Here is a 25,853-nt window from a genome sequence, read left to right as displayed (position 1 = left end):
CTCGGGGCTTGCGCTAGTATGGCACAGCAGTGCCATTGCCCGAGTGAGGGAGCTGCTTCAGGGGCCCTCCGCGGCGGCTGGGGGCGGCTAAGACTCAGCCGGTGCTCTGCCTGAGCCGGCACACCCCCGGGAAGCGGTTGGGGAGCCAGGAGGGCCGGCTGCCGGGCGGAAACGCCCCTTGCCTCGCCCCCGGTGTCGTGGCTGCCGACGAAACGGCACCTCGGGGTTGCGTGTGTTTGAGCGCTGCAGCCCGCCAAAGGAGGCGTAAGGGGCAGCTGAATAGCACCGGCTACACAACTGACAGTGGCCACGGCGCGGCCCGGCCCGGCCCCCGCGCCCCCCGCCGATCGGCGGCTGCCGGCGGGAGGCCCGGCGCTCTCGGACAATAGATTGGTACTGCCTGGGCAGCGTGCTGCACGCCAGACCTTCGCTCGCCGGCTCGCGGTTGTCTCCGCCGGCCCGCGCTAGCGCTAGTCCCGCCCCAACCTGGGTTAGCCCCGCCTCTCCCCGGGTTGGCCCCGCCCCACTAGTCCGTGCTCCTCCCCCTTTGCGCTCGCGCCGCTCTCGCGCTCCCCCCCCCCCCCCCCCGCTAGCTCCTGTCAGTGCGGTGGCTGCGCCGGGAAACATGGCGTCGGAGGGAATGATTTTAACGAACCACGACCACCAAATCCGCGTCGGGGTCCTCACAGGTAATGGGCCGCGGCTGGGTACGGCGCTAGGGAGAGGCGGGGAGGGGGAGAAGAGGGAGGCGGCAGCTGGTCGGTGCGCACCGTCAGGCCGTCCCGCGGGCTGCCCTGGCGGTCTCCCTCTGTGGCGCTGACGCTGCGCAGGGAGCCGCCGCTCCGGCGTGCGTGCCGTGGCCGAGGCCTCGGACCGGGCCCCGGGGCATGGGGGCGGTGCCGCGGCGGGGAGTGTGTGCGCGAGGCCGGGGAGCGCCGGGCACCGCTGCCGCAGGCGGGCGAGGGAGCGGGTGGCTGCTGGGCACCTCAGCCAGGGGACTGGCCCGGGAATAGCCCGTCTGGAGGGGACGGGGCGCGGACGTGGGCGCCTCCCCAAGGGGACGAAGGGGGTTCAGACGTCGCCGGGCTGCCTTCAAACGCTGTGGATCTGTGAGTGCGAAGGCGTTTGAGAGGGGAGCCCGCGGCCGGCGGAGGCTGCGGGCCGGAGGGAGACGGGCCTGCCTTCCCCGGGCGGCGGCGGCAGGAGGCGGCCTGAGCTCCCGGCCCCAGGGGGTGCCTCTGAGTGCAGCACGCTCTGCACGGCAGACACCTTTAGGATGACTCCTTCCCTTCCCCCTCCGTGGCCTTTTCTTTCGGCGGGGGGTGGGGGAGAGGGATAGATGCGTATGCCCGTGTGCCTTCTGTTGTGGGGAGGAGAAGGGCACGTACGATGCCGCTGCTCATAGCGCATGGATGATCCTTTAATAAACCCCTGGCACATGACATAACGATGGTTGCACAGGATGGTTCCTAGAGCCGTAGCCGGTACGTGTGTTGCAGGCTTCGGGGTTTCTTCGCCCTTTGGGGTGGGCTTTGCGGTTATCCCAGTGTTCCGTGGAGCTCGGTACGCCCAGAAATGAAGCCCCGGGGGGAAGGGGGGGTCGAGTGCGTAGGGGCGTAAATAGCGTTTCTGGTGGAGGAAGGGGTGAGAGATTTTAGTGAAATGTTTGCACGTCAAGCTCAGTAGGTTTTATCTGGAGCCTGGGGAGACGTGACTGCTTATGGAAAAAAAGCGGCGTTGAGAGCATGCTTCGGAGCCGGAAGGCTTTCGGAGTGAAAGGGGATACATTCATGGGAGGGGATGTCTGGGGTAAACCAGAAAGTTATTTATTAAACCCAGCGATATTTACCCCGAGCGCCCCCGTGTCACGGCTCCTTCGGGACCGCGCTGGTGCCTGCGGGCAGCTTGGCTGCGGGGGGCTAGTGCGAGCCGCGGCGTGGCGGGAGCTGTTCTTCCTCCTTGTGCTGAACCCTGCCGCCGCCCGGGCTAGAGCCGCGGCGGCGGGAGACCCTCCCTCCCTTCCTGAGAAGCGTTCGGCTGCAAGGTTATGCTGACAGTAGACCGCTGGAAAAGCACAGTACAGTGGAAGCAGAAATCCTTTCCTTCCAATTTCAGGCAGTCACATCCTTCATGAGGACAGAGTAGGTTTGACCAGATGCGAGCATTGTGGACCTATCCACCTGGTCATTTTCAAGGCCAGGTTGGACAGGGCTTTGAGCAACCTGGTTTATAGGAAGGTGTCTTTGCCCATGGCAGGGGGGCTGGATCTAGATGATCTTTAAGTTTCTTTCCGACCCAACTCATTCTATGAGTCAAATTAGGGAGTTTGTACCTTTTGTTCCAAAAAGCTAGGACATGCATGCAATTGCATATTATTGCAAAAGTTAAAGTGGGAAGGACATCTCTGCTAACATAATGCTCTTTGCATATTTGGTACAACTTCATGCTGTGTAACTTGGATTATTATTTTCTGTTTATCAGTGAGTTGTAATAATTTTCACCTGGACATGTTCCCAGAATGCAGTATCAGATACATATGGTGTATCATTTAAATATTCATTTAAATAATGATTTAAGTCCTAAGGTTGATTCAGGTAATCTTTCAGAACACGTAGGTTTTTATTTTGTATTGTAAATCCTGTTTGAACACTGTTAAACTTTGTACCATAATTTGCAATTCCACTGAAAAGATCAAAAAGGAAAAACAAAAGCCATAAGCAAGAAGAACAGCTGTAGCTCTTACCCCCTGAATGCTGTTCTTTTGAATTGAAGGATGAAAATTTTTGCAAAGAATTATTTTGCCATTTTGAAAGGAGACATGTTGGTTTCTAACAATTTTCCTAATCCCCTTTTTGTGATGTTTGTAGACATGAAGCAGAATTTTATATAAATATGTTACTTTATGATCATATATTTGGCCCAACTTGATTGTTTTCCACTTTAACATTTCCTTTAATACCTAGAAGAGAGTATTTGTACTTTAGAGGGTTTGGGCCCCCTAGTTGTTTCTGCTGTTTTAGCTGTGAAGAAAACAGCAAATTAAAAATCTGTTCTTCTGGGTTTTTTTTTGTTTTGTTTTGGTTTGTTTGTTTGTTTTTTGTTGTTTTTTTTTTCCTCATTGAAATTAAGTAATAATTACTTTTTGGGTGGTGTATGAAGGAATAAGTTTAGGAATGGAAATGTTAGGTATGAACAGGGTTTTGTGTTTTGTTTTGTGTTTTTTTTTTCTTTGGTTTTTTTTTTTAATCATTTAGAATAGCTCAGTGATCAGAAATTAGATAATTAACATAACATGACTTCTTTAGCTTTTCTAATGAACATCATAGCCATTTTTTTTGTTAGCAGTGTATGCTTGGGGGCTTACCAGCATAGGCATATAGATTTATGTTCCTATTAGACCTGGTATACTCAGTTTACAAAGTACTATTATTTCACCTTGTGATAGTATTCAGATGGAATTTAAATTTAATTACTCTTTTGAATTTATTTGAAATAATCTTGTGTGTTTATTTTTAAACCAGGACATAAAAAAATTGTCTGGACTTGTTTTTAGTCTTGTCTCTTGTCAAGGTTGATGCGCATGGCTCCAGAGTATATTGTTACAGAGTGAATAATGTTTGTCACATCGCTTAATTAAATTGCATTTTATTTTGTTTTGCGTAAGTTACTGTATTTTGTTTTGCTTAGCAGACCTTTGTGTGTGTGCTGTTAGCTTCCTATCTAGAAACAAATACGTATTTCTTAACTTGTGACAAATTCAGACAGGTACAATGGATTACAGAAGTAGGAAGTTTGTTTATTGTTTAGCCAAAGTAACTTGCTGTGTTCAAGTGCAAAATTGTACAGAATGCAGCACCTTGGTGGTGGTGGGTTTTTTTTGGGTTTGTTTTTTTTTTTTTAATCAACCAACCAACCAAAAAACTTTTAAACTGCTCTTATATCCAAACTCCAAACTGTCAAGGTCTTTTAGTTAAGACTGAATAAAAAGAATGGAGTCCGTAATTAGGACGTTTTCTCAATGCGAAAGAACTGTCTTCCTGGAATCTGAAAAAAGTACTTTAGTGTATACAGTATCTGCTGACTTGCAGATATCATTCATGTTTATTTTTGAGTATCAGAAAGTTGTAGATTTAAGATTATTTACAGAAGCAGGAAGAAATAGTATACAATGATGAAATACAAAACTGTGGAACTTGTCAACCAGAGGGTTGTGTCTTAAGCTAATAGGAAGTCTCACTAGTCTGTGGATAGAAAATTGAGTTCTAATCTTTATTATCATTTCAAGACATTGTGCAATCCAAGAAAAGAAAGCAACTATTAGTGTTGTATTCAGCCCTAGTGTTTAAGGAAGTGTTCATATTAAAGGTACTGCTCACTTGAATTCCAAATCTAGGTTTTCCCTCTTCTGCCACTGCTACTTATCACAGGCACGCAAACTAATAATAGAGCTTCAGTGTTACGTTGTCATGAGGTTACCCTTATGGTAAAATACATTTTAAAGGGACTTGTGATGCTAACCGTCAGACTGGGAGAGTTTTGTGATGGGGAATGAGATAGTGGAGGAGACATGGGCTAACAGTGGCCGAAGCTTTGTCATGTAAGTGCTCTGGATAGCTTATTTTTAAAAAGAAATGCACACACAGAGAAACAAGAAATATGGGGTAGACAAAAGAGGAAAAAAGAGGAAAAATATCTACATTTATGGTAAAGATTGAATTGTATGCATATTGTCTGCAGTGTTGTGCATCAAAACTTCCTTAGTAAAATACAGACATTGATATGGAGTTATTCTGGTTATCCCAGTAAACTTTTCATATTTGGGGTATCTCTTAACAGAATGGATGTTAATGTGTTACCACTGATGTCAGGATATTGAACCTGGATTAGTAAGTACAGAGTTTTGTAATGCTGAAGTTGGCTAGGAAAGGGGAAAAGAAGTGGATGCAGTGCCCAGAGTTGAATCAATGTTAGGTCATACTTCACTGATGGTGACATTGGCAGAAGTTACCTAACCTGTGACCTTTCTTGTTTGTGAGGGACTAAGCAGACCCTTGGCTGGAAACATCCGGAGAGATCAAAATGATGTTGCCATCTCCACTAGCCTGATGGGAGAAAGAGACTGGTTCTCTCTGGTTGCTAGTTTACTTTGTCCTTTTTTCTCTCCATTCCCACCTTCTTTTTATTTTCCTCTCATTTTCTGTCCAGTCAGCATCTAGTATAGCTAGTCAAAACTTGATGTTTTGTTACGTGTGTTGTTCAGAATATTCCTGATGAAACTTTGTCAAAAGGCTAATGAAGTGTTTGTCTGCTCTTGAGGTCTGTTAGCAAGAGTCATCACTAGGGACAAACAGCCTTTTCTGTCTTTACTCCTCTTTCTGTATTGTTTCTTGCTTGTTTAAAAAAATAACCTCAGCCTTTCTTTTTCAGGATAGTTTTACCATATTTAGTTGTCCTGTATTGCTTAAAAAGCAGTGATACAGCTTTTCACCTTTATGAAACATTTTTTCAATTAGAGGATGTAAGGGTTTTTGGCAAGATGCAACCTTTCACTAATGATTTCTTCTTCAGGTACTTTATTCTTCCTTTCTTCCTCTAAATAAAGATTAAAACATTTCAAATGCCAGTTGTTTCCATGGGCCTGCACAATAAAGCAGACAAATGTTTCTGAAAGCATAACCTCAGACCTTATTTAGCCTCTTCACACTGTAGTGTGAAAGGTTACACTAGCATCTTTAAGTGTCTGAGACCATTTAGTTTGTTGAAATAACCTTGCATGTACCCATCGTGTCTGAGTATTGCATTGAAGCTAGCACTCTTGGCTAGTGAGGGCATTGTCTACTTGAGGACACCATCCAGAGTTTACTTGGGCAGATCTGAAGTTTGTCAGTGTAGAAGTTCTGTAAAAATTGAGAAATGAGGGGAACAAAATGCTTAGAATGTCATTATTTGTTAGTCAGACTGTCTTAGAAATATAAGCTGTCAGTTTTCCATCTAAAAATTCATATACCTCTCTCCTACTTCATGAGGTACCTTCTCATGACTTTCCTCTAAGACTCTTCTTTAATAGCATGCAAGTTGCAAGATCTTTTCTTGGTGGTGATGCTGTTCATGTTTTGGACATACATCGGAAGTTATGGTGACCTTTCTGACAGAGGTGTGGGTGGGAGGGTAAGGAACAGCATTAAGTTTGCTCATGCTTAGTGTCAAATTGCCTAATTGTCTAAATTGAAGTTGGTTAGCTTTTTGTTTGTGGTCTGCTTTTCTGTGAAAAACAACATCTTGTAGGCACTTGTCTTCAGAACAAAGATTCAAGTCAGTAGCTGTTCCTAGGAGCTGTAGCTTCCAAAAGCTTAGTTCAGCGAATGAATTCTGGAAGTAGAGAAGTGCTGTAGTTCCATTAAAACATTCTAGACTGAGCAACATTGATTTTTGTCTTTTCCAACTGTAAGGTTGTCAAAATGTTGAGTTTATCCATAGAAACTAGGAGATCTCTCTCTTTGCCATTTGTAGCCATAAGTCTTCCCAAAACCATTTCTGTTTTTTTATTTGGCCACAGTGATAAGCTTTTATGTCTAGTGATCAGTGCAGTTACTGAGTTTCTTTTTTATAGTTTTAACCGTGCTGAATAGGAACCTTTACTTTTTATAGTTAAAGAGGAAAAAAGTCCTGATTTTTTTCTCCCTGTTTTTGGTATGTAGTGTGGAACAAAAATTGGTGACTGGAATCCCACTGGTACAACAGACTCTTTAACTTACAGTTTAATTTGCTTGCTGTAATACTGTTTCTTTTGAACAGAAAGAAGTGGAAGTTAAAGGCATGTAAAGCAAGAGATTGTTTCCCAACTATACATGGATGTTTTAATTAATACCTACTTATGTAATAAATGGCCATTAATTTGGAGGTTTATGTGCTCTTATAGAGGCGGAGTGAGAAGTATTGTCTAACCAGTGTTTCTTGATTTTGAGTTTTCTTAACTACAGTTGAAAGACTTCCATCTTTGCCCATACTCCGTGTCTGAAGATCATATTTAGCAGTATAGAGTTTATTCATTATATTATGCTTTCATTTACTTTTCTAGATTTATATTTGTCCCTTTTCTGGTATTGTTGGAAAAATCTCTGTGCTGCTTACCTTAAAAATTAGTGATTGCGGTTTTCAAGAAAATTAACTTAGTTCTGGGATAACCTTTAGTTGATTCGCTGTCTCTATAGTAACATAATGTCTGACCATCAGCCCGTGCTTTGGAGTGTCTAGGATACAAAAGTCTGATACACAGACTCAGAATTTCTCCCCTGTAATGTTGATTCTTCTGTATCTATTTCTCTGTTTGCTTGTTTGTTTTTTTCAAGTAAGAGAGAAGAGCACCTTTGTTGAGAGGTGCTTTTATATTGTACTACAGTGTCACTCATAGCCTTTTCTGAAAATGCCTATCTTGAAATTTCTAACGTTTTGCAAACAAGTTTATTTTACAATGTCTATGTGAAGTGAAAGTTAAGATTTTCTTTCTTAGCTTGAACAATTGAAAAAGCAAAAAAAGTTTATTTTGAATATGTGGGAAAATACTTTTGATTGAAACAGTTTTGCTAATGGGCTTGATTTTTTTTTTTTTTTTTTTTTTTAATGAGCAAATATAGTTTTTATTGCCTGCAATTTGAGAGATTGATATCATGCTGCAGGAGGACATGACAACTAAAAGTAAGAACAAATTTTAGCACTTGTTAGATGTTTATAAGGTCTTAACGTGCAGGTTAAATAAAAGAAATAATTTACATTCTGTTCCTACGTGTAGAACACAACTCTTCTTGTATTGAAATGGTCTCATAACAGTAGTCTTGTGTATGACAGAATTCTTCTTGAAAGTTTAGCAGAATGACTGAAAAAGCTGTTCTTGGAGAAGAAGAGGGTAATAAACAACCACATAGGAAATGAGCAGGTAACAGCCTTTTTTATGTGGGATATTTTTAATTAATGAATAAAGTAGCATAACCTTTTACTTTTCTCAGTTGTTTTGTGATTAAAAAAAGTAAGTGAAGTTTACAAGCAACGGTAATTGCATAAAAATGTGCTTGGGAAAAATAGGCTTAATTAAGCCTATCTTAGAAAATCTCATTTTGCAAGAGATTTGTATGTGATGTTTTGTTTACTTCTTTTGTTTTCATACTAATTTACTGAGGTCTGTTTTATGCCTAACTTGCCAAGTGGAAAAAAATTAGCATAAGCCCTCAAGAATAATCTCCTTTACGTACAATTTGCAAAATCCTGTAAAACCGGGCTCTATCCTACTACTACAAGGTGGGTGAATGATATTAACGGTATTCTGTAAGGAGTAAAACACATCATCTCTTCTTCATACTATGAGATAAATAGCAAAACTTCCATTGACTGACTTCAGTGATTAAGTTAATATCTGAGTATTGCAAAACTTAGTTCTGAGCAGTGAAGTGGTTTTTGATATATACCAATACCCAAAAGAACTGACTCAATGTTAATTTGGCTCCATATGCAAGTGATTTACCTAGAACACTAGTCTTTAATGGTTCATTATGTATTCAACATATGAAGTGTATAAATAGTCCCGTAGAGTAATAAGTATTGCATACATACTTAGGACTGCAACAATAGAATTGCATGCTTCTCAGATAAACTTTTTTGTTTTGTAATTAAACGTTATCAGTTATGTAGTAGAGTGAAGAAGCAGAATGCCTGTGGGCTTGAAACTATAAAATTTTGGGGGCTTTTAAGTGCTTACTGTGTGGTTATGAAATTCTTCATTTCCTTCATTGTACTTTATATTGGAGGGAAATTTTAATCCATGTGGAATATTTTTCATTCAAAAAATTTTCTCATATGTTGTTGGTTTTCCTCCATATGTGACTTTTGAGACCTGAAATTGGGAAGTAGAAATTTAAGTATATGGTATTATGGTATGGTTTTGATAGTTTGCATTTTGTTTTCTTTTGTTTTGGCTGGTGGATTTTTCGTGTGTGTGTGGTTTTTTTAATGTATGCTGTGGGAGATTTAAATTCATACTGAAGTCTGTGAAGTGAGCAGAATAATTTTTATTCAGAATCATTTTATGGGAAGCTGTATGGATGAAGAGCAATATAAATCAGAAATTAAAATTAATTGCAGTGAAGTATCCTGCAGATCTGACTCAAAAGGGGAAGGTTCCTAGGGTCTCTATGAATGACAGAATAGGCAGATTGCTGTTAAAAAAAAAAAGATAACACTCCCTTTTTTCTTAGCAAGCTGCTTTTGATGCCCTGGGATAGGCCATTTAGGGAGCGATTGATAGCAAGGCCTGAGATGAAGTCTGTACAGCTCTCAACCCGTAATTCTTGAGGAGACACTGAATGTAGGACTAGTTAGGAATTCGGCAGGCCCATAGACTTCTACTCTGCTATTTCTTACCTCTTCCTGAAACAGTTTTCATGGGATTCTTATGTCAGACCAGACATAAAAGAGACGATGGTGTAGGGCAGGTACATATTCTTTTACTTAGGTACTTGCAGATTTTGTCTTAGGAAAGTTTGGGTGGTGGTGCATGTTTCTGGAAGAAGAAAATTTCCCAGAATTCAAGTAGTAGGTAGTTTCCCATTGGCATGGTCTTTTGTATTCTGTAGAGTAGTGGTATAGCAGTGTAGATGATAAGAAGCCAGAGGCTTACTATGTACTCCTCTATGTCAGAATCTTCATCTTGGGGGGGGGAAAAGTCAGGACAAAACAGCAAGATGCCTAAAAGTAGGTACATATCTGGTGAGAAAAATACCTGTTGTTTCCAGAAAAAGCAGAAAACCCCAAAGATTAAGGGGAACAGCTACTTTTTTTTTTTTTTTTTAATTTTTTACCATCATTGTATTTTTGGTTGTCTAAATTCTCAAGGGAAGACATTAAATAAGCCTACAGCAAACCAAGGATCTTCAAAGTCAGCTTCTTGGAGAAATGAGCTGTAAATTAAGCATACTGAGGAAGAATGTTGTGAAATATATCTTTTAAAGGTAGTGCAGGGACAAAGTGTTTTGGTGGATAATAATGAGAAAACTCCAGAAATGCTGGGAGAAAGTCACAACAGATACATGTATGTGTGTGACTCCCTCCAATTAAAACTTCATAATTGCTGTTACAGTCTGATTTAATACTTTGAGAAAATTTGGAGATTATTTTAGAACAAACAGTATATAAAGTGGAGAGTCGAGAGAAAGTTTTTGTAATTCCTTCCCAAATAGTCACTCTAATGTTGTTCGATAGATGTATGTAGTAAATCAGTGAGGTATAACTCCCTAGCTACTAGCTTTAGCTAAATTTAAATAAAGTACTTCAAGTTATTTAAAAGGCTATTTTAATGACCATTTTAATTGATCAGGCTGAAAATTCTTGGGGAGTGAGGGGGAGGATGCAAATCCCTCCCATTTCAAGGGACTTCAAGCCATTCTGGACATGCAGATTTTTGTTCTGGTGCTTATTTAGGAAAATAAAGAAAAGAAGAAACCAGTAAAAGGTACATAGAATAAATCAGGAGTCTTAAGAGGGTGCTGAGATTTTTGAGAGAAATCTTGTAACTTTTTCAAGTAGGTGTGACTACAGAGTAGTGCTGTAGGGCATAACTCTTCGAGTGGAAGGCAAGGCACAGAGCTTCAGGAAGGTGGGAATGGTCATATTAGTAAGATATATACGGTTCAAGTTGGATATATTTAAACTGCTCCAGAACCTGATGCTATTCTGACATCTGTTTTTCAGGAACATACTCTGTTCTGCAGCAGGGAGGTATGCTGTAAAACCTTAAGGTCTGATCTTGTCAGTCAAATTCCAGCAGGGTAAGAATTAAAACTATTACTAGTGTTTCAAATGTGCAGGAGCTTCTTATCTAAGTAAGACTCAAGCTTTTTTCCTAAGCATCGAAGGTAAAAATGGAAATTCTGAAGTTCGTGTTGAAAGCAACTGCTGAAAAAAACAACTGCTAAAGAATTTCCTGTGATAGTTGAGCTTCAACCTGCCTTTTCCTATTTCTTTATTCCAAAGGGTGTAGTTCTAGTTTATGCACAATGGTTTCAGTACATGACTTTTCTCTTTGGTTTGGCAGCTGATCAAAGAGAAAGAGTGAAAATATTAGTTGTCATTTCACCATTGTTTCATCAGAAAAGGGTTGAAGTAGATTTTTTTTTTTTTTTTTTGGTGTGCTTTGATGAGCAGAACATCTTTCTGTAAAAGGCGTCTGAGGCAAATTTCGGTATAGCATTAAACTGGGACATCATGGATTATCCTTAATATTAGGAAAATCTCTTAATTCCTTGATAGTGTGTCTTATGTTTTCTGATTGTTATATGTAAGATGCTGTAAGGACTCATCAAATCATAAGGGAGATTTAGATGTGAAATAGTAATCACTTTCAGTATTTCTTACCAGAATAGTAGCAGCTTTTGATACCCTCCCCAATAATTTTAGCAAGTCTGTAGATTATTCTTAATATCTTTTTTCTGCACCAAACACCTGCTAAAAATGTTCTACCTGTGCTTCACCCTCTAGAAAGTAAATTCAGCTGTGCATGTGAAAAGTATGTAGACAAAAACACTTTCAAATGGAATGGGTGAGATCTCATTAGCATCTAGAAAGTATCTAACAATTAGGGCGCATTCAAGAGCTTCCTCTATGTTTAAGATATTGTGAAAACATCAGCCTGGAGCCGTTTGAGGCAGTAGCGAATTATATATATTATAATTCATTCAAAGCATGAATTTAAACTTAACCCCCTAGATGGTGACATTCCAAGTAGTAGCCACTGCAGGAAAAAACAGGCAGATGCAGAAATTCTTTGTATTTGGATAAGTAGGTGCTCTCTTAATTCAAAGATGGGTAGGTGATTAAAAAAAAAACAACAAACCTTTGCTTTCATGCTGTATCTACGTAAGTCTTTTGACTGTAATTCTGTAACTTACACTGTAACTTAGACTGTAGGACTGTAACTTACCTTTTGTGATTTCATTCAGTTTAAGTGAAGTCTGTGTTGGTAAGTAGTACAGCCTCAGAGAAGCAGACTTGTAGAGCAAACAACTTTCTACCAGGAGCTTAAGGTTCACACCATTCACACGGTATTTTGCTTCGTGCTAGCTCAAAAACCATGGCGCGAAATGTAAGTAATGGTTGGAGGGAGTGCATTAGATCCATTCTTGGAGTACATGTTGTTTAGTTTTATCCAAAATGAATTCGGCATTTGTGCTTTGATCCTCTGCATTGTGAACCAAAGTATGGTGATTTGGCATCATCAGGAGCTGGCTTGAAATCCACACTCTTGACCCAAACCGAAACAATAGTATAGACACAGTACTTGCTGGTTTTTGCCTTCACAAGATTGTGTGTGCTTCCTACAATTCTTGTGCATACCAGAGAGATCTTCCAGTACGTAGTGCTGAGCAGGTCTTCAAGTAGGTAGTGCCTGCAGAGATACCAGCTCTTGGACTGTTCCTGTGCATTTTGTGAGGGTGGTGTGGGTGAGGGCATGTCCTTTGAATCTTTGGATACTCTAGAGAAATTACCTAAACAGGTGTTAAGAGATGCCTTTTGTTAACTAGCCTTGAAATAACTCTTAACTTAAGCTAGCCTAAAGTAAAGTTCAGTAGTAAGTAAAAGTATTTTAGACATCCAAAATGAGCTACACAATTACAATTTTTTATAAAAGCTATAGATGAAGAATAACAGAAAAAGCATGTTTACACTAATACTGAGTTTGAACAGGCCCTCCCTGTACCTACCTTGTCTTTAGGAAAATACATGCAGCACTTTGTCAGGGTTTTTATCTTCCTACATTCACTACTTCTCAAGCTGTGTTATTCAGAGATAATTTTCTTCTGGTGTACCATGCAGTCTGCTATAACTGGTCACAGTTTTAGAGCCCAACAGGACTTTGTCCTGATTTAGTCTTGTGCCTCGTGGAATTTTAGTTCTGTCATCACTGGTGATTCTTACTGCCATGCTGCACTGTGCTGGCATAACCTGTTGTGTGCCTATGCAGGCAGGGAACTGAAAGAGCTGAAACTTAACCTGACAGAAAAAGGGATCCTTTCCTCCTGAATCAGCTGTGTGATCTGGTTCAGCACTGGGCTCTGCAAACTTGTGCTCCACTATGTGAATGATAAGCAAGGGTAGCAATTTGTTACCTCTACTGTAAATCTTTTAGACCTTGTTCTTTCTTTCATACTCTTCTATTCTGCCATTTTTCAGTCTATGTAAAATAAAATTAAGTGGCTAAGCTAATGAAAAACTACTCTGCTTTCTGGGAGCTTAGTTTTCTGCAGCCTTTAAAAATTAAAACAGCTTAGCAACGGACCTCAGGTGTGCCAGTGTGAGGGAGACTCTGGTTTGCACAGGTGGGGTAGGTAAGGGTGGGAGAAGGGACTTCTGCTTTCTCATCACAGTGCAAAGAGATGTACTCATGTTGGTTTTCTGCACTTCACCTACATTAATTCAGAAGATAGTCTTGATGCTTCTTTATCTAATCAAGTGTTGTCTCCTTTCTTGTAAGTGTTGCTTTGTCAAGTCGGGTATCCTCTCACTCGTATTTGCTAGCTTGTCCTGATTGATAAGCAAAGACACTGCCTCTACTCAATAGTAAGTAGGAAAAAACATAGTGAAAGGAGGGAATGATTTGCCCATTATAGGAAAATATTCTGAGGAGGGGATTAAGTCAAGACATTTTTCCCATTTTGTATGTAAACTTCTTTAACTCGTGAGTAGTAGTTAAGTGAGTATGAAGGCTATGCTATAGGCATTTGTGCTTAACGAAGAGCTGAACGTTTGATAACTGGCACATGGTAGGTAACTAGAGAAGCTGAAAATTAGAGTTTTGCAGCATTAAATTTGGGAAAAGGTGAACACTATGTTATGCATTTACTGGCAAGTAGGGTCTCTCTTGATTAATGTGTTACTTCATAATAGTCAAAACTTCTAACATTTAGTTTTTGTAACTTAACTTAGTATAGTATGCCTGACAACTAGTTTGAAGTTGATATAATTAATATATATACATACATATAAAATGTATTATATTCTATATCAAATAAGTATGTATATGATAAGTATATCAAGTAAGTATATATGTGTATCTGTGTGTGTTGCCTATATGTGTATGAAATTGCCTATTTCTACCAGATCTAATTTGCCCTCTGCTTGGGGGGGCTACTTTGGCACCCTTGAGTCTGTCATCTTACTTAAACTCAGTATAGTTTTTCTATCCTTACCAATTATATTAGCTAATAGGATAACTTAGAGAATGCTAACCTGATGTGGACTAAAAGGCAGTTGATAAGCGATTGACTTATTTTTTGTTTGTTGGACACCTGTCTGTACACCAACTATTTAAACATCTGAGTGCAAGATAATTTTTTAATTTCACTTTTGTCCTGCATACCTTCTTGCTGACCTGAAGAGAATCATTGCCTTTCTCTTGAGTGGACTGTTACCCATGTGATGGAACAGCTAGTCACAAGCATCAGCTAGTTGGGTAAGTCAGGCTTTGGGATTCTTGATATTTCCTTAAAAATGGGGAGGGATTAGGATGATGAAGAATATGTAATTTAGTTATATAATTGTGGTCAGTGGACTATGTGCATTTATTTTAGGCTTTATTTCATTACAGATCTGCAGTAAAGTCTGCTGGTCCATGCATTTGTCCAGTATTACATGTTTCCATGGTTTCCATGGCTACTAATTATGTATTGGCTGTGCATATTCAGTATTAAGATAACATCTACAGTGGATGTATGATTTTTAACTAGCAGAAAATACTGAAATGCTGTAGTCACTGATAAAGCAATCCTAACATTAAAAGCCACTCCTTCTAGGACAAAATGTTAAAGATAATAAAAATGGAATTTTATGGGAAGTGGGAGAAAAAGACAGTATAGACAGGACTGATAGCCACATTACATAAATCAGAAGTATAGGTTCTAGCAAAGAATGTAGAGACTGAGGTTATACAAGTGAGGCTAGAAGGCTGTTAATGGAAAGCAGACTATCTAAATAGGGAAGAAGATTTGTGTGCTTAATGATTATGCCTTTGTAGGTACCTTCAAGCATCCCATTCACAAGAAAAGTTTTAACACATTGATTAACAAGGACAAAATCAGGTAACTGTATTTATATAAACAAATAAACTAAATACACCAAATTTTTGTAATCCCAATAGTCTCTCCTTGAAACTGTCTCACTCAGAATACCTGATTCAAAGTAGACAAGAATTGACTCTCTTAGCATTTCTTTATGTTTAATTAATCTTCTACTCATTTTATTTATCATAGAATCATAGAATAGTTAGGGTTAGAAAGAGCATAAGATCATCTAGTTCCAACCCCCCTGCCATGGGCAGGGACACCACACACTAAACTATGTCACCCAAGGGTGTGTCCCACCTGGCCTTGAACATCACAAGGGGTGAAGCATTGGGCAACCTGTTCCACTGCCTCACCACCCTCACAACGAAGAACTTACTCTTTATCTCTAACCTGAACTTCCACTGTTTAAGTTTAAACCCTTTATCTCTTGTCCTATTAATACAGTCTGTGATGAAGAGTCCTTCTCCAGCATCCTTTCAGGCCCCCTTCAGATACTGGAAGGCTGCTCTGAGGTCTCAACGCAGCCTTCTCTTCTCCAGGCTGAACAGCCCCAGCTTTCTCAGCCTATCTTCATACAGGAGGTGCTTGAGCCCTGTTATCGTCCTTGTGCTCCTTCTCTGGACTTGCTCCAACAGTTCCATGTCTTTCCTATGTTGAAATTCATCCCGCCTAGATAACTAATCCTGTCCTTATGATCTCGTTTATTCCAGAAAAATTGTTCATATATGTGGTGAACAACATGCGAGCTGATCCAGATGATAGTATTTTGCCAAGTTAGTTTTCAGTGAATTTCTCTTGGTTTACTATGAATAAACGCTTGTGCCCACACAGTAGAGATGTGATCAAGTTGCTGCCAGTAGAAAGAAGGTGGGATTTCTAATTTTTTTTTTTTTTTTTTGTAATATTGCATGAGGAAGAAATGGTCTTTGGCAAAGACGTTAGTGTTCCATGTTCTTAGGGAATATACTCTTGTCAGGCCTTCAAAACTTGGATTGCTAATGCAGCACACTTTTATCAAACTTCAGTTGGAAAAATCAGAAGTTACACTTGTTTAAAAAGACCAAAGGGATATGATCACATCTGGTAGCCTTGTGCACTACCTGTTGTACACTGATTGCAATTTGAGTTGATGACCTGAGGTTACACACAGTGGTCCAAAACTCAGTTGCCCTCCATTCACTTTATCATGCTCACAGAAGCATATGCTGTTTGTGAGTATTTTTCTTGGATTCAAAATGGTTGACTTCCTGTTTTTGAAGTGATTGTGCTACTTCTGGTGATGTCTGGTTGACCTGTGAATCTGCTCCTACTTTATTAGCGTTTTGTCTTCTTTCAGGAGATCATTAGATTCCGTTAATTTTAATAACTTTTCTTTATCAGCTTGTATACAACTATTGGGTATTTGACGAGGTTTCAGAATTTAGTTGTGGGTCCTATTATAACTGATACAAAATCCCAAGGTTTTAAAAAAAGGTGGTGGGGGTTAAGTACTCCTAGGATTTTGAGCAGTTCTTTCCCTTCACCTCCTCACCATTAAGCAAAATGTGTGAGCACACTTTCTTAATGCTTGCAAGAGAATAAGGCATTAAAAACCCCCACACCGTAGCTCCTCTTTAAAAACAATGGAAGATAAAGAAGTAAGGGCAACAGATTTTTGCCATCTTCTTCTTCCATGTCTGACTTTTCATCTTTAATGTGGTTTAAATTGTGCTGGCTAAATACTGGAAATGGCTTTTCAGTGCTTTTCTGCTACTTTTGTATTGAAAATACTTTTCAGTTACTGTTATTTCTGTTCTTGTGTAAATCTTGTTCTTTGTGAATTGACAAAGGCATGCTTCCTTTGGGACTGACAGTCATCTTTTGTTACCTATAGTGTGACAAATTATATTGAATTTTGTCTTAGCAGTGTTATTTGCTTCTTTATTATTTTTCCTTTGGGTGTATGTGTGTTGATGCAGAGTTTGTTGATCAAATATGTCGGTGGATAAAGAACTGGCTGGATGGGCACACGCAAAGAGTTATGGTCAGCGGCTCAATGTCCAGCTGGAGATCAGTAACCAGTGGTGTCCCTCAGGGATCAGTGTTGGGACCAGTCTTGTTCAACATCTTTGTTGGTGATATGGACGGTGGGATTGAGTGTGCCCTTCAGCAAGTTTGCCGACAACACCAAGCTGTGTGGTTCAGTTGATACGCTGGAGGGAAGGAATGCCATCCAGAGGGACCTTGACACGCTTGTGAGGTGGGCTGATGCCAACCTCATGAAGTTTAACCATGCCAAGTGCAAGGTCCTACACCTGGGTCAGAGCAATCCCAGGCATAGCTGCAGGTTGGGCAGAGAAGAGATTCAGAGCAGCCCTGCGGAGAAGGACTTGGGGGTGTTGATCAATGAGAAACTGAACATGAGCCTGCTTCAGTGTGTGCTCGCAGCCCAGAAAGCCAACCGTATCCTGGGCTGCATCAAAAGGAGTATGACCAGCAGGTCAAAAGGGGTGATCCCCTCTGCTCTCGTGAGACCTCACTTGGAGGATTGTATGCAATTCTGGTGTCCTCAACATAAAAAGGACATGGAACTGTTGGAACAAGTCCAGAGGAGGGCCATGAGGATGATCTGGGGGCTGGAGCACCTCCTGTATGAAGACAGGCTGAGAAAGTTGGGGCTGTTCAGCCTGGAGAAGAGAAGGCTGCGTGGAGACCTCATAGCAGCCTGCCAGTGTCTGAAGGGGGCTTATAAGGATGCTGGGGAGGGTCTCTTTGTTAAAGACTGTAGTGATAAGACAAGGGGTAAGGGGTTAAAATTTAAACAGGTGAGGTGAGAACCTCTTGAATACAACTAATTGAGAGTTTTCTCATAGAATTTAGTAAAAATGTCAAGTGCCTGTTTTCTTGAAACTGTTTTGTTTGGAACTGCTTTGAGTTGATCTTACCTGGAATCTTAGGATTTCATTGTCATATTTACCTGTATCTCTTCTCTTTTTCCCTTTTTATTTTTTTTTTCAATTTTTTTTCCTTTTTCTTTTTAATCTGATAGCTGACAAGGCATCTCTTCGCTTTGCCTTGCATTCCTGAATGACTTCTTAGGCAACTTGATGAAATAATTTGGTGTCCTCTTTTCTTAGTATATGTTTAAGTAGATTATGTTTTCCCTGTCTCATGGCCTTTAAAAGTTATCATTTTTTACCACAGTGTTAATGTTGATTCCCCCCAACCCAAGATTACTTTTTTTTTTTTTTTCCCCCTGTGTTTCTTTCATTTTGCACCCAGTGAACTTTCATGTAGTCTGTTGTCCAGGAGGTTATATCTGGAGTATGTACTGCTTTAATGCTGTACAAAGGAGGTCATTGAAGAAATCACTGAACATGATTGTGGTGGGTTGACCCTGTCCACGTAGCTGAGTCCTCACCCGGACGCTTGCTAACTGCCCTCAGGTTCAATAAGGGAGACAATCAGAAAGGAAAAAGTGGGAGAACTTGTGGGTTGAGATAAGGACAATCTAATAAGTGAAGGAAAGCTAACTGTGTGCACCTCACTGATGTCAAGGAAGACAATATCCACTGCTTTCCACTTACTAAGCTAGTAATTTCCTTATAGAAAGTAGGTTTTGTTAGGCTGGGTTCTGTGTTCTGCTGCATGTTTTTATGTACCTGTTAGGTAGAAAAGCCTAGTTTGCCTTTCTATGGAGCCTTCTGCCAGGCAAAAAGTGCCTATAAAAAATTCTGTAGCTTGTTGCACTAATCTGTATCCCCCCTTTCTTCAGAAAGAAATGCAGATGTGCAAGGAAGTACACAAGACGGTGCAAGGAAGCAGTGTCCCACTGTGTAGTTTACCATAGATTCTGGAACACAGAATCTACTACTGGTAGTAGTAGTGGTAAACCTATTGGAATACCTACTGGTAAACCCGTAGAATGAGGAAAGTCTTACAAACATCTGTTGTCTTTTTACATTTTTGGCTAATTGTTTTCCTAGAATTTGTGAATAGCATTTTAACTTCTTGTATGTGTTAGATTTTTCTAGCTGTTTAGGGGCCTTTGTAGATTAATTTCCTTTTCTTGTCCCTTCAATAGAATCAGAAGTGGAAATTCAGATTCCATACTTTCAAGGAGTTTCCTTCATAGGGGGTGAGGGGGAAGTAGACATTTTAACCATGTTGGTTCCATTCAAGTCAGTGTAATATGACTTAATGTTCCTCTGAACAGTTACATAGCTATCTAGTGTCAATTATTGTGCATTGCTGATGCTTCTTAAGATACAGACTGGCCTTTTAACCATGTTATGTGAATGTAAATGAGGAAAATCTTTTTACTGGGTGCCCAGAAAAGATCATTTAAGTAAGGACATGGTTTAAAGATGTTAAAGCTGACAATACTGCACAGTTTGTCACTGTTCTGCAGTTTATTCTGTATTGGATATAATTTCAGATATTGCATTGTGACAGATAGTATTGTTTACTGTGTAAATCTGTAGGAAATGGTTTCAGCTAACATACATTATCTTTTTGTTTATATATTTTACAGCTTTCTTTTATGTATCAAGTACTTTGCAAATTCTCAGATAAAAAGGAAGTCTTGAAATTTATATGCCAGGTAGACTACATGCTAAAAAGAAGATTTTTTTAAGTCTCTGAGGACAAGAACCTATAGTAAACTGGTACGTGAGGTTCTTGAATAAGCTTCAATTCTTGTATTAGCTTGGATTCACTTTAATAATCAGCTTTGACTACTCCAGCCTGACTTTTAATATGTTGTTTACTAGTAAAACACACTTCGTTGAGAATTACATATATACGACATTATAATAGTTCCATAAGTTAGTAATCCTAGAGGCCACGGTCAATGTGAGTATTAAATGTCATTTATTGAATATTTATATAACAGTCCCTGCACCAAGGGTCTGCAGATCATTTTTAGAAACAAAACTTAGCAGTTGAGAGATGCTTTTAGAGAACGCATTTTTATTTCACTTCAGATTTTCTGTCTTGAAAGAAAGTGAGTATTGTTTTAGGATTTTTCTATGCTTGAATATTGTTTCTTACTAAGCCTTTTCACCTTAAGTAATGAGGTTTGGATTTCTGGAAAGCATTACATGGACACAGCTTTGTCCTTGGTCTCATTCTCTTCTGTTCCGTAGATCTTTAACAGAATACTTTAGTATAGAACTTGTTAGCTGAATAGCTGAAATTCTGCAGAAAGAGTTTTCTGTCTTCTGTAGTAAACAAAGGTTTGCATCAATTCACTAGTCTGTTCAAACTGGATTTAGAGCTATACAGTTCTCTGTGTTAGAAGTATGTAATGTATCTTTTTGTTGTACACTTTGCTCTCACAGATTCAAGAGACCTTTGATTTTCCTCATGGCCTGTCCTGATCATTGTCATCCAAGTTTTAGTTCTGGATGATGTCTAAAGTGAAGTCCCTAAACTTAAGAACAGGCTTGCAATAAAAATAGTATTTTAAGAGTAATGATTATTTGTTTCTTTAATAATTAATGTTTGCGAATGTCTTAACTTGCTGAGTCACTGCTAATCCACTGGAAATGACATACATGGAGTTATGTATTTGCCTTTCTCTTACACCTGAGGTTTTCCTGCTGATTCCATCTCCAGTCGCTCCAGGGAATAAGAATTTGAAATGAGATGGTGAAGATGCAGAGCACCAAAGGAGTTTTAACTTACTGTGGTATTTGAATGCATGTAACAGTTTCTAAAAAGAATGAACAAATACTTCACAGTTAATTCATCACATTGGTCAATCTATGTGAATATTACCTTTCTTGTGTGTTGTAAGGGTAGATTGAGGATTTTTGGAGATATTTTGGATGAAATGAAAAATAGTACATGATCCAAAAGATGTATGTTGGAAAACGCTAATAAAAAGAAAAAATAAAAAAGAAAAGAAAAAGAATCTGCAGTTGACACAAGAAGGTTAGTGTTAACAGATAATGTGATGATGTCAGGGGCAGAGGAAGGTGTTGAATCATTGTTTTAGAGGTGTGAGGTGGAGTTACTGGAGTTTGTGTGCTCCAGAGAGCAGCGGAAATTCTGTTGATCCATTTCTGCAAATACTTATTTGGGGATATTATGGTTGCTCTAGTGAATGCTGCATTAAAAGTAGAAAAAGCTTTGAATATGCTTTACAATGGAACGCCTTTATTCTTTCTACAGAGCAGTGCTGTTAAGAGCTACATCCCTAGCCATATACTTCTGAAATTAGAAATCATGGCTGAAAAGGTGCCCAGATTCTAAGAAGTCTTGTATTTCTGGAGAGAGGGAGATATAAATAGTCAATCAAACAAGTCTCTTTAACACTTCATAAACTAGATCCAAAAAGAGCCATAGATGTGATGATGCTTTGGTATTTCAAAATTAGTGGTTTGGACCATGCAGTGGGAGAGATGAGAACAGGGTTCAAATCATTGTGTTTTGAGCTATTGTAACGTTTTCTTTCCTGTTAGAGGACAATTAACAAAGCATGAATAATCCATCTAAGTCTTCTCTCCCAGTTCAGTGCCCTCATATTGGGCTATAGCGTGGTCCTTGTTGCTGATGGTCTGGATGCTATAGCAGTTTATTTTTTACCTGCATAGTTACCTAGCTTTAGCAGATAAGAGGCTTGTCAGCTTCTGGCATTTTAGATTCGTAATTAAAGCACTCTCCTGGGAAATAAATGAGCATGTTTGAATCCCTGTAGACTAACAAGGAATTAAACCCAAGGTCATCGACTCTGTGGTACTTGCTGTAATCCAGTATGAATCTACAGGCAAAGTTCTGGGTTGGTAGTCTCAAGCCATTTGTAGACCCTTGTGCACTGTGCTGTGCTCTTACACAGCATCTGCCACTAGCCTTTCACAGCTATAACCTCTGTGTTACCTTGCATATGAGCCTCTCAGCATATGTCTTGGTAGAGCTTTAGTCTTCTATAAAGTTTCCACCAGAAAAATTAAAAAGCGTTTATTACCTCTGTATCTAGGGGAATCCTATGGTATTTGTTGGATTGCATTGCATAGTACTTGAGGGCCTGAATTTTACATATACACAAAAATGTTACTGTGGATTCATTAACATGTAATGAATGCTTGGAGTGATGCAGAGCTACCAGCCAATGAGTTGGCTTTATTCAGAGCTTGGCTCAGATGCCTCTATACAAATGCTTGTAGTATGGGGAATAAATGAAATTTGAGATGTGTATATGTCTACGGGATATGATATAATTGGCATCACAGAAACATGGTGGGATGGCTTCTATGGCTGGAATGTTGGAATGGAAGGTTATAGGCTCTTTAAGAAAGGCTAGTCAGACGTGGAGGGGGTGTAGCTATTTATGTCAATGACCAGCTGGAGAGTATGGAGCTCTCTCTGGGGATGGGTGATGGGTCAACTGAGAATTTGTATGTTAGGGTCAAAGGGAGAACTGCAATGGGGGACATTACTGTGGAGGTCTGCTACAGGCCACCTGATTAGGGTGACTGTGTGGATGAAGCACTCTATAGGCAGATAGGAGCAGCCTCACACTTGCAGGCCCTTGTCCTCATGGGGGACTTCAACCACCCTGACATCTGTTGGAGGGAAAGTAAGTCCCGGCACAAGCAATCCAGGAGGTTCCTTGGTTGCGTGGAAGACAACTTCCTCTTGCAAGTGATAGAGGAGCCAACAAGGAGAGGTGTCATGCTTGACCTCGTGCTCATCAACAGGGAGGGGATGATGGGGAATGTGAAGCTCCAAGACACGTTGGCTGCAGTGATCACAAGATGATGGAGTTTGAGATCCTCAGGGCAGTGAGGAGGGCACACAGCATGCTCACTGCCCTGGACTTCAGGAAAGCAGACTTTGGCCTCTTCAGGAACCTGCTCAGTAAAGTTCCGTGGGATAAATCCCTAGAGGGCAGGGGGCCCAAGACTGCTGGTTGATATTCAGGGGTCACCTGTTCCAAGCTCAGGAGCATTGCATCCTGACAAGAAAGAAATGGGGCAAGAAGGCCAGGAGGCCTCCATGGTTGGGTATGGAGCTGCTGAGAAAACTCAGAGGAAAAAAAGAAGCTTATAGAATGTCAAAGTGAGGACAGGTGGCCTGGGAAGAATATAAGGACATTGTCTGGGAAGCTAGGGACAAGGTCAGGAAAGCCAAGGCCCAGATAGAATTGAGTCTGGCCAGGGATGTCAGAGATCACAGAAAAGGCTTCTATTATAGATACGTTGCAAACAAAAGACAGATTAGGGATAATGTGGGCACTCTCCAGAAGGAAACAGGAGAAATGGCTACCCTGGATTTGGAGAAGGCTGAAGTTCTCAATGACTTCTTTGCCTCAGTCTTCACCAGCAAATGCTCTGGCCACACTGCTCAAGTCTTGGAAGGCAAATGCAGGGACTGTGAGAATTGACCTTAGGCCCACTGTAGGAGAGGATCAGGTTTGAGATAATTTTAGGAACCTGATGTGCACAAGTCCATGAGGCCTGAAGGAGCTGGCAGATGAAGTTACGAAGCCACTGCCCATCATATTTGGAAAATCATGGCAGTCAGGTGAAGTTATGACTGGAAAAAGGGAACTATAACTGCCATTTTCAAGAAGGGGAAATGGAAGACCGGGGAAATGGAAGACCTGGGAAACTACAGACCAGTCAGTCTTTCCTCTTTGCCTGGTAGGTTCATGAGGCAGATTCTCCTGGAAAGCATGCTAAGGGACATGAAAAACAACAAGGTGGTTGGTGACAGCCAACATGGCTTCACAAAGGGAAAATCGTGCCTGACCAATTTGATGACCTTCTGTGGTGGGGCCATCATAGATGGCCGTCATGGTTCTGTGCAGAGCTGATGGATAGGAGCAAAGCAGTTGACGTCGTCTATTTAGACTTGTACAAAGCGTTCGATGCTGTACCGTGTGACATCCTTGTCACTAAATTGGAGATACATAAATTCAGAAGTTCATACATAAATTTAACCATGCCAAGTGCAAGGTCCTACACCTGGGTCAGGGCAATCCCAGGCACAGCTACAGGTTGGGTGGAGAAGAGATTCAGAGCAGCCCTGCAGAGAAGGACTTGGGGGTGTTGGTTGATGAGAAACTGAACATGAGCCGGCTTCAGTGTGTGCTTGCAGCCCAGAAAGCCAACCGTATCCTGGGCTGCATCAAAAGGAGTGTGACCAGCAGGTTCAAGGAGGTGATCCTGCCCCTCTACTCTGCTCTCATGAGACCCCACTTGTAGCACTATGTGCAGTTCTGGTGTCCTAAACATAAGAAGAGCATGGAGCAAGTCCAAAGGTGACTTGAGTACTTCCCATATGAAGACAGGCTGAGAATGTTGGGGCTGTACAGCCTGGGGAAGAGAAGGCTGCGTGGAGACCTCATAGCAGTCTTCCAGTATCTGAAGGGGAGCTACAAGGATTGCAGAGAGGGATTCTTCATTAGGGACTGTAGTGATAAGACAAGAGGTAATGGGTTTAAACAGGGGAAGTTCAGGTTAGTTATAAGGAAGAAGTTCTTTACTGTGAGGGTGGTGAGGCGCTTCAGCAGGTTGGTGAAAGTGGTAAATGCTTTATCCCTGGCAGTGTTCAAGAACAGAGCCTTGGGTGACATGGTTTAGTATGAGGTGTCCCTGCCCATGGTAGGGGGGTTGGAACTAGATGATCTTAAGGTCCTTTCCTACCCTAACCATTCTATGATTCTACCATGGATTCAGAAGCCTTACAGATGAGGAGAAAATATCAAGAATGTTTATGAAGTGTTTGAATACTATAATAGCAGTAGTGTTGGGTTTTATTGCCATTTAAATGAAAATGTTTTAGCATTCAGAAAGTTCTTGGGTCACCCAGCCTGGAAGTACACCTGAAAGGATGAAGGTGCTGGACAGTCAGCATTTCCTTACAGTTTAAGGTAAATAATATATATATATATATATGGCAAATGATTAAAAAAAAGAATAAAAAAATATCAAGTCTATTCTCCTCAGCTCCATTTTTCACTTGATTTGATAAATAAATCCTTGGTGTAGTTCATTGTAATTTTTTAGTTAGTTACACTTACTATTTTTGCAATTGCATTTCCAACACCACCCCCCCCCCCCCTTTTCCCCCCGGTAGTGGTACTTCCATGCAAAATGGAAGTTACTCAAAATGGTTGATGTTCGCTTCTTTTTACATTTGTTCGTTCCTGAAAAAACATACTGTGTCTTCAGTTGTTTCCTGGACTTTTTTAAATCTGATAAGAAAAATGGTCCTGAAAAAGATGAGAAGTGCTGATATGACCTTGGCCATATCTTAGCTAGCAGGTGCCTTTAGAATAAGATGGTACTGCATCATAATTTCCTGATGAGTTACAGCATCATGATGGCATGTGCTCCCACTCAGAATCTATTTTAAGAAATGACAGAAGCACTTTCTTATAATTAATCTTGTGCTCAAAAATACTGGATTGGAGTGAAGAAAGTCTACAAAGTAATGACGTTCTGGAGATCAAAAGAGAACTAATGGAAAAGTAGTTAATTTGTATATTAAAAAAAACTTGGCAGGAAAAAAAGAAAACATCATCTCTGGTTTTTGTATTTGTCTAAATGTCCGTATAACAGATTAGTACAACAGAAGAAATAGTAAAGATGTCCTCAGACATGTGGCCCGTTTTGTTAGGCAGAACTTTCAAAAACTATTTTAAGTTCAGTGCTGTAATGGCTGTTAGAAATTGCAGCATAGGTCTTGAAAACGTACAGTCAAACCTTCTGAGAAGCAGAGCATCTGATCTCTTTGCTATAGTTTCCTATTTTGACACTA

At 40.4% G+C, this 25,853-nt stretch overlaps 1 protein-coding gene and 1 long non-coding RNA gene across 24 annotated transcripts in view; both read left to right on the top strand.

Annotated features, from left to right (window-relative positions):
* Positions 1 to 533: 533 nt before the first annotated feature.
* Positions 534 to 25,853, top strand: part of GPHN (gephyrin) — a 299,961-nt gene continuing 274,641 nt past the window's right edge. For 21 of the 23 annotated variants that reach the window (XM_062619268.1, XM_062619286.1, XM_062619282.1 and 18 more), the window contains exon 1: positions 534 to 689. In XM_062619268.1, the coding sequence (XP_062475252.1) occupies positions 626 to 689 (64 nt within the window). In that variant the 5' untranslated portion in view covers positions 534 to 625. Of the gene's footprint in view, positions 690 to 10,737; positions 10,815 to 25,853 lie in introns of all 23 variants that reach the window. The other 2 variants (XM_062619273.1, XM_062619275.1) reach the window with 2 other exon arrangements.
* On the top strand, positions 14,055 to 20,997 carry LOC134163971 (uncharacterized). The gene is made up of 2 exons (XR_009964936.1): positions 14,055 to 14,494; positions 19,168 to 20,997. It is a non-coding gene; the product is annotated as an uncharacterized LOC134163971 (long non-coding RNA).

This window comes from Pezoporus occidentalis, unplaced genomic scaffold (assembly GCF_034315485.1).
Source record: "Pezoporus occidentalis ecotype Australia unplaced genomic scaffold, CSIRO_AGI_Poc_V1 ctg21, whole genome shotgun sequence".
NCBI lineage: Eukaryota > Metazoa > Chordata > Aves > Psittaciformes > Psittacidae > Pezoporus > Pezoporus occidentalis.
This window is presented reverse-complemented; position numbering and strand designations above follow the sequence as displayed.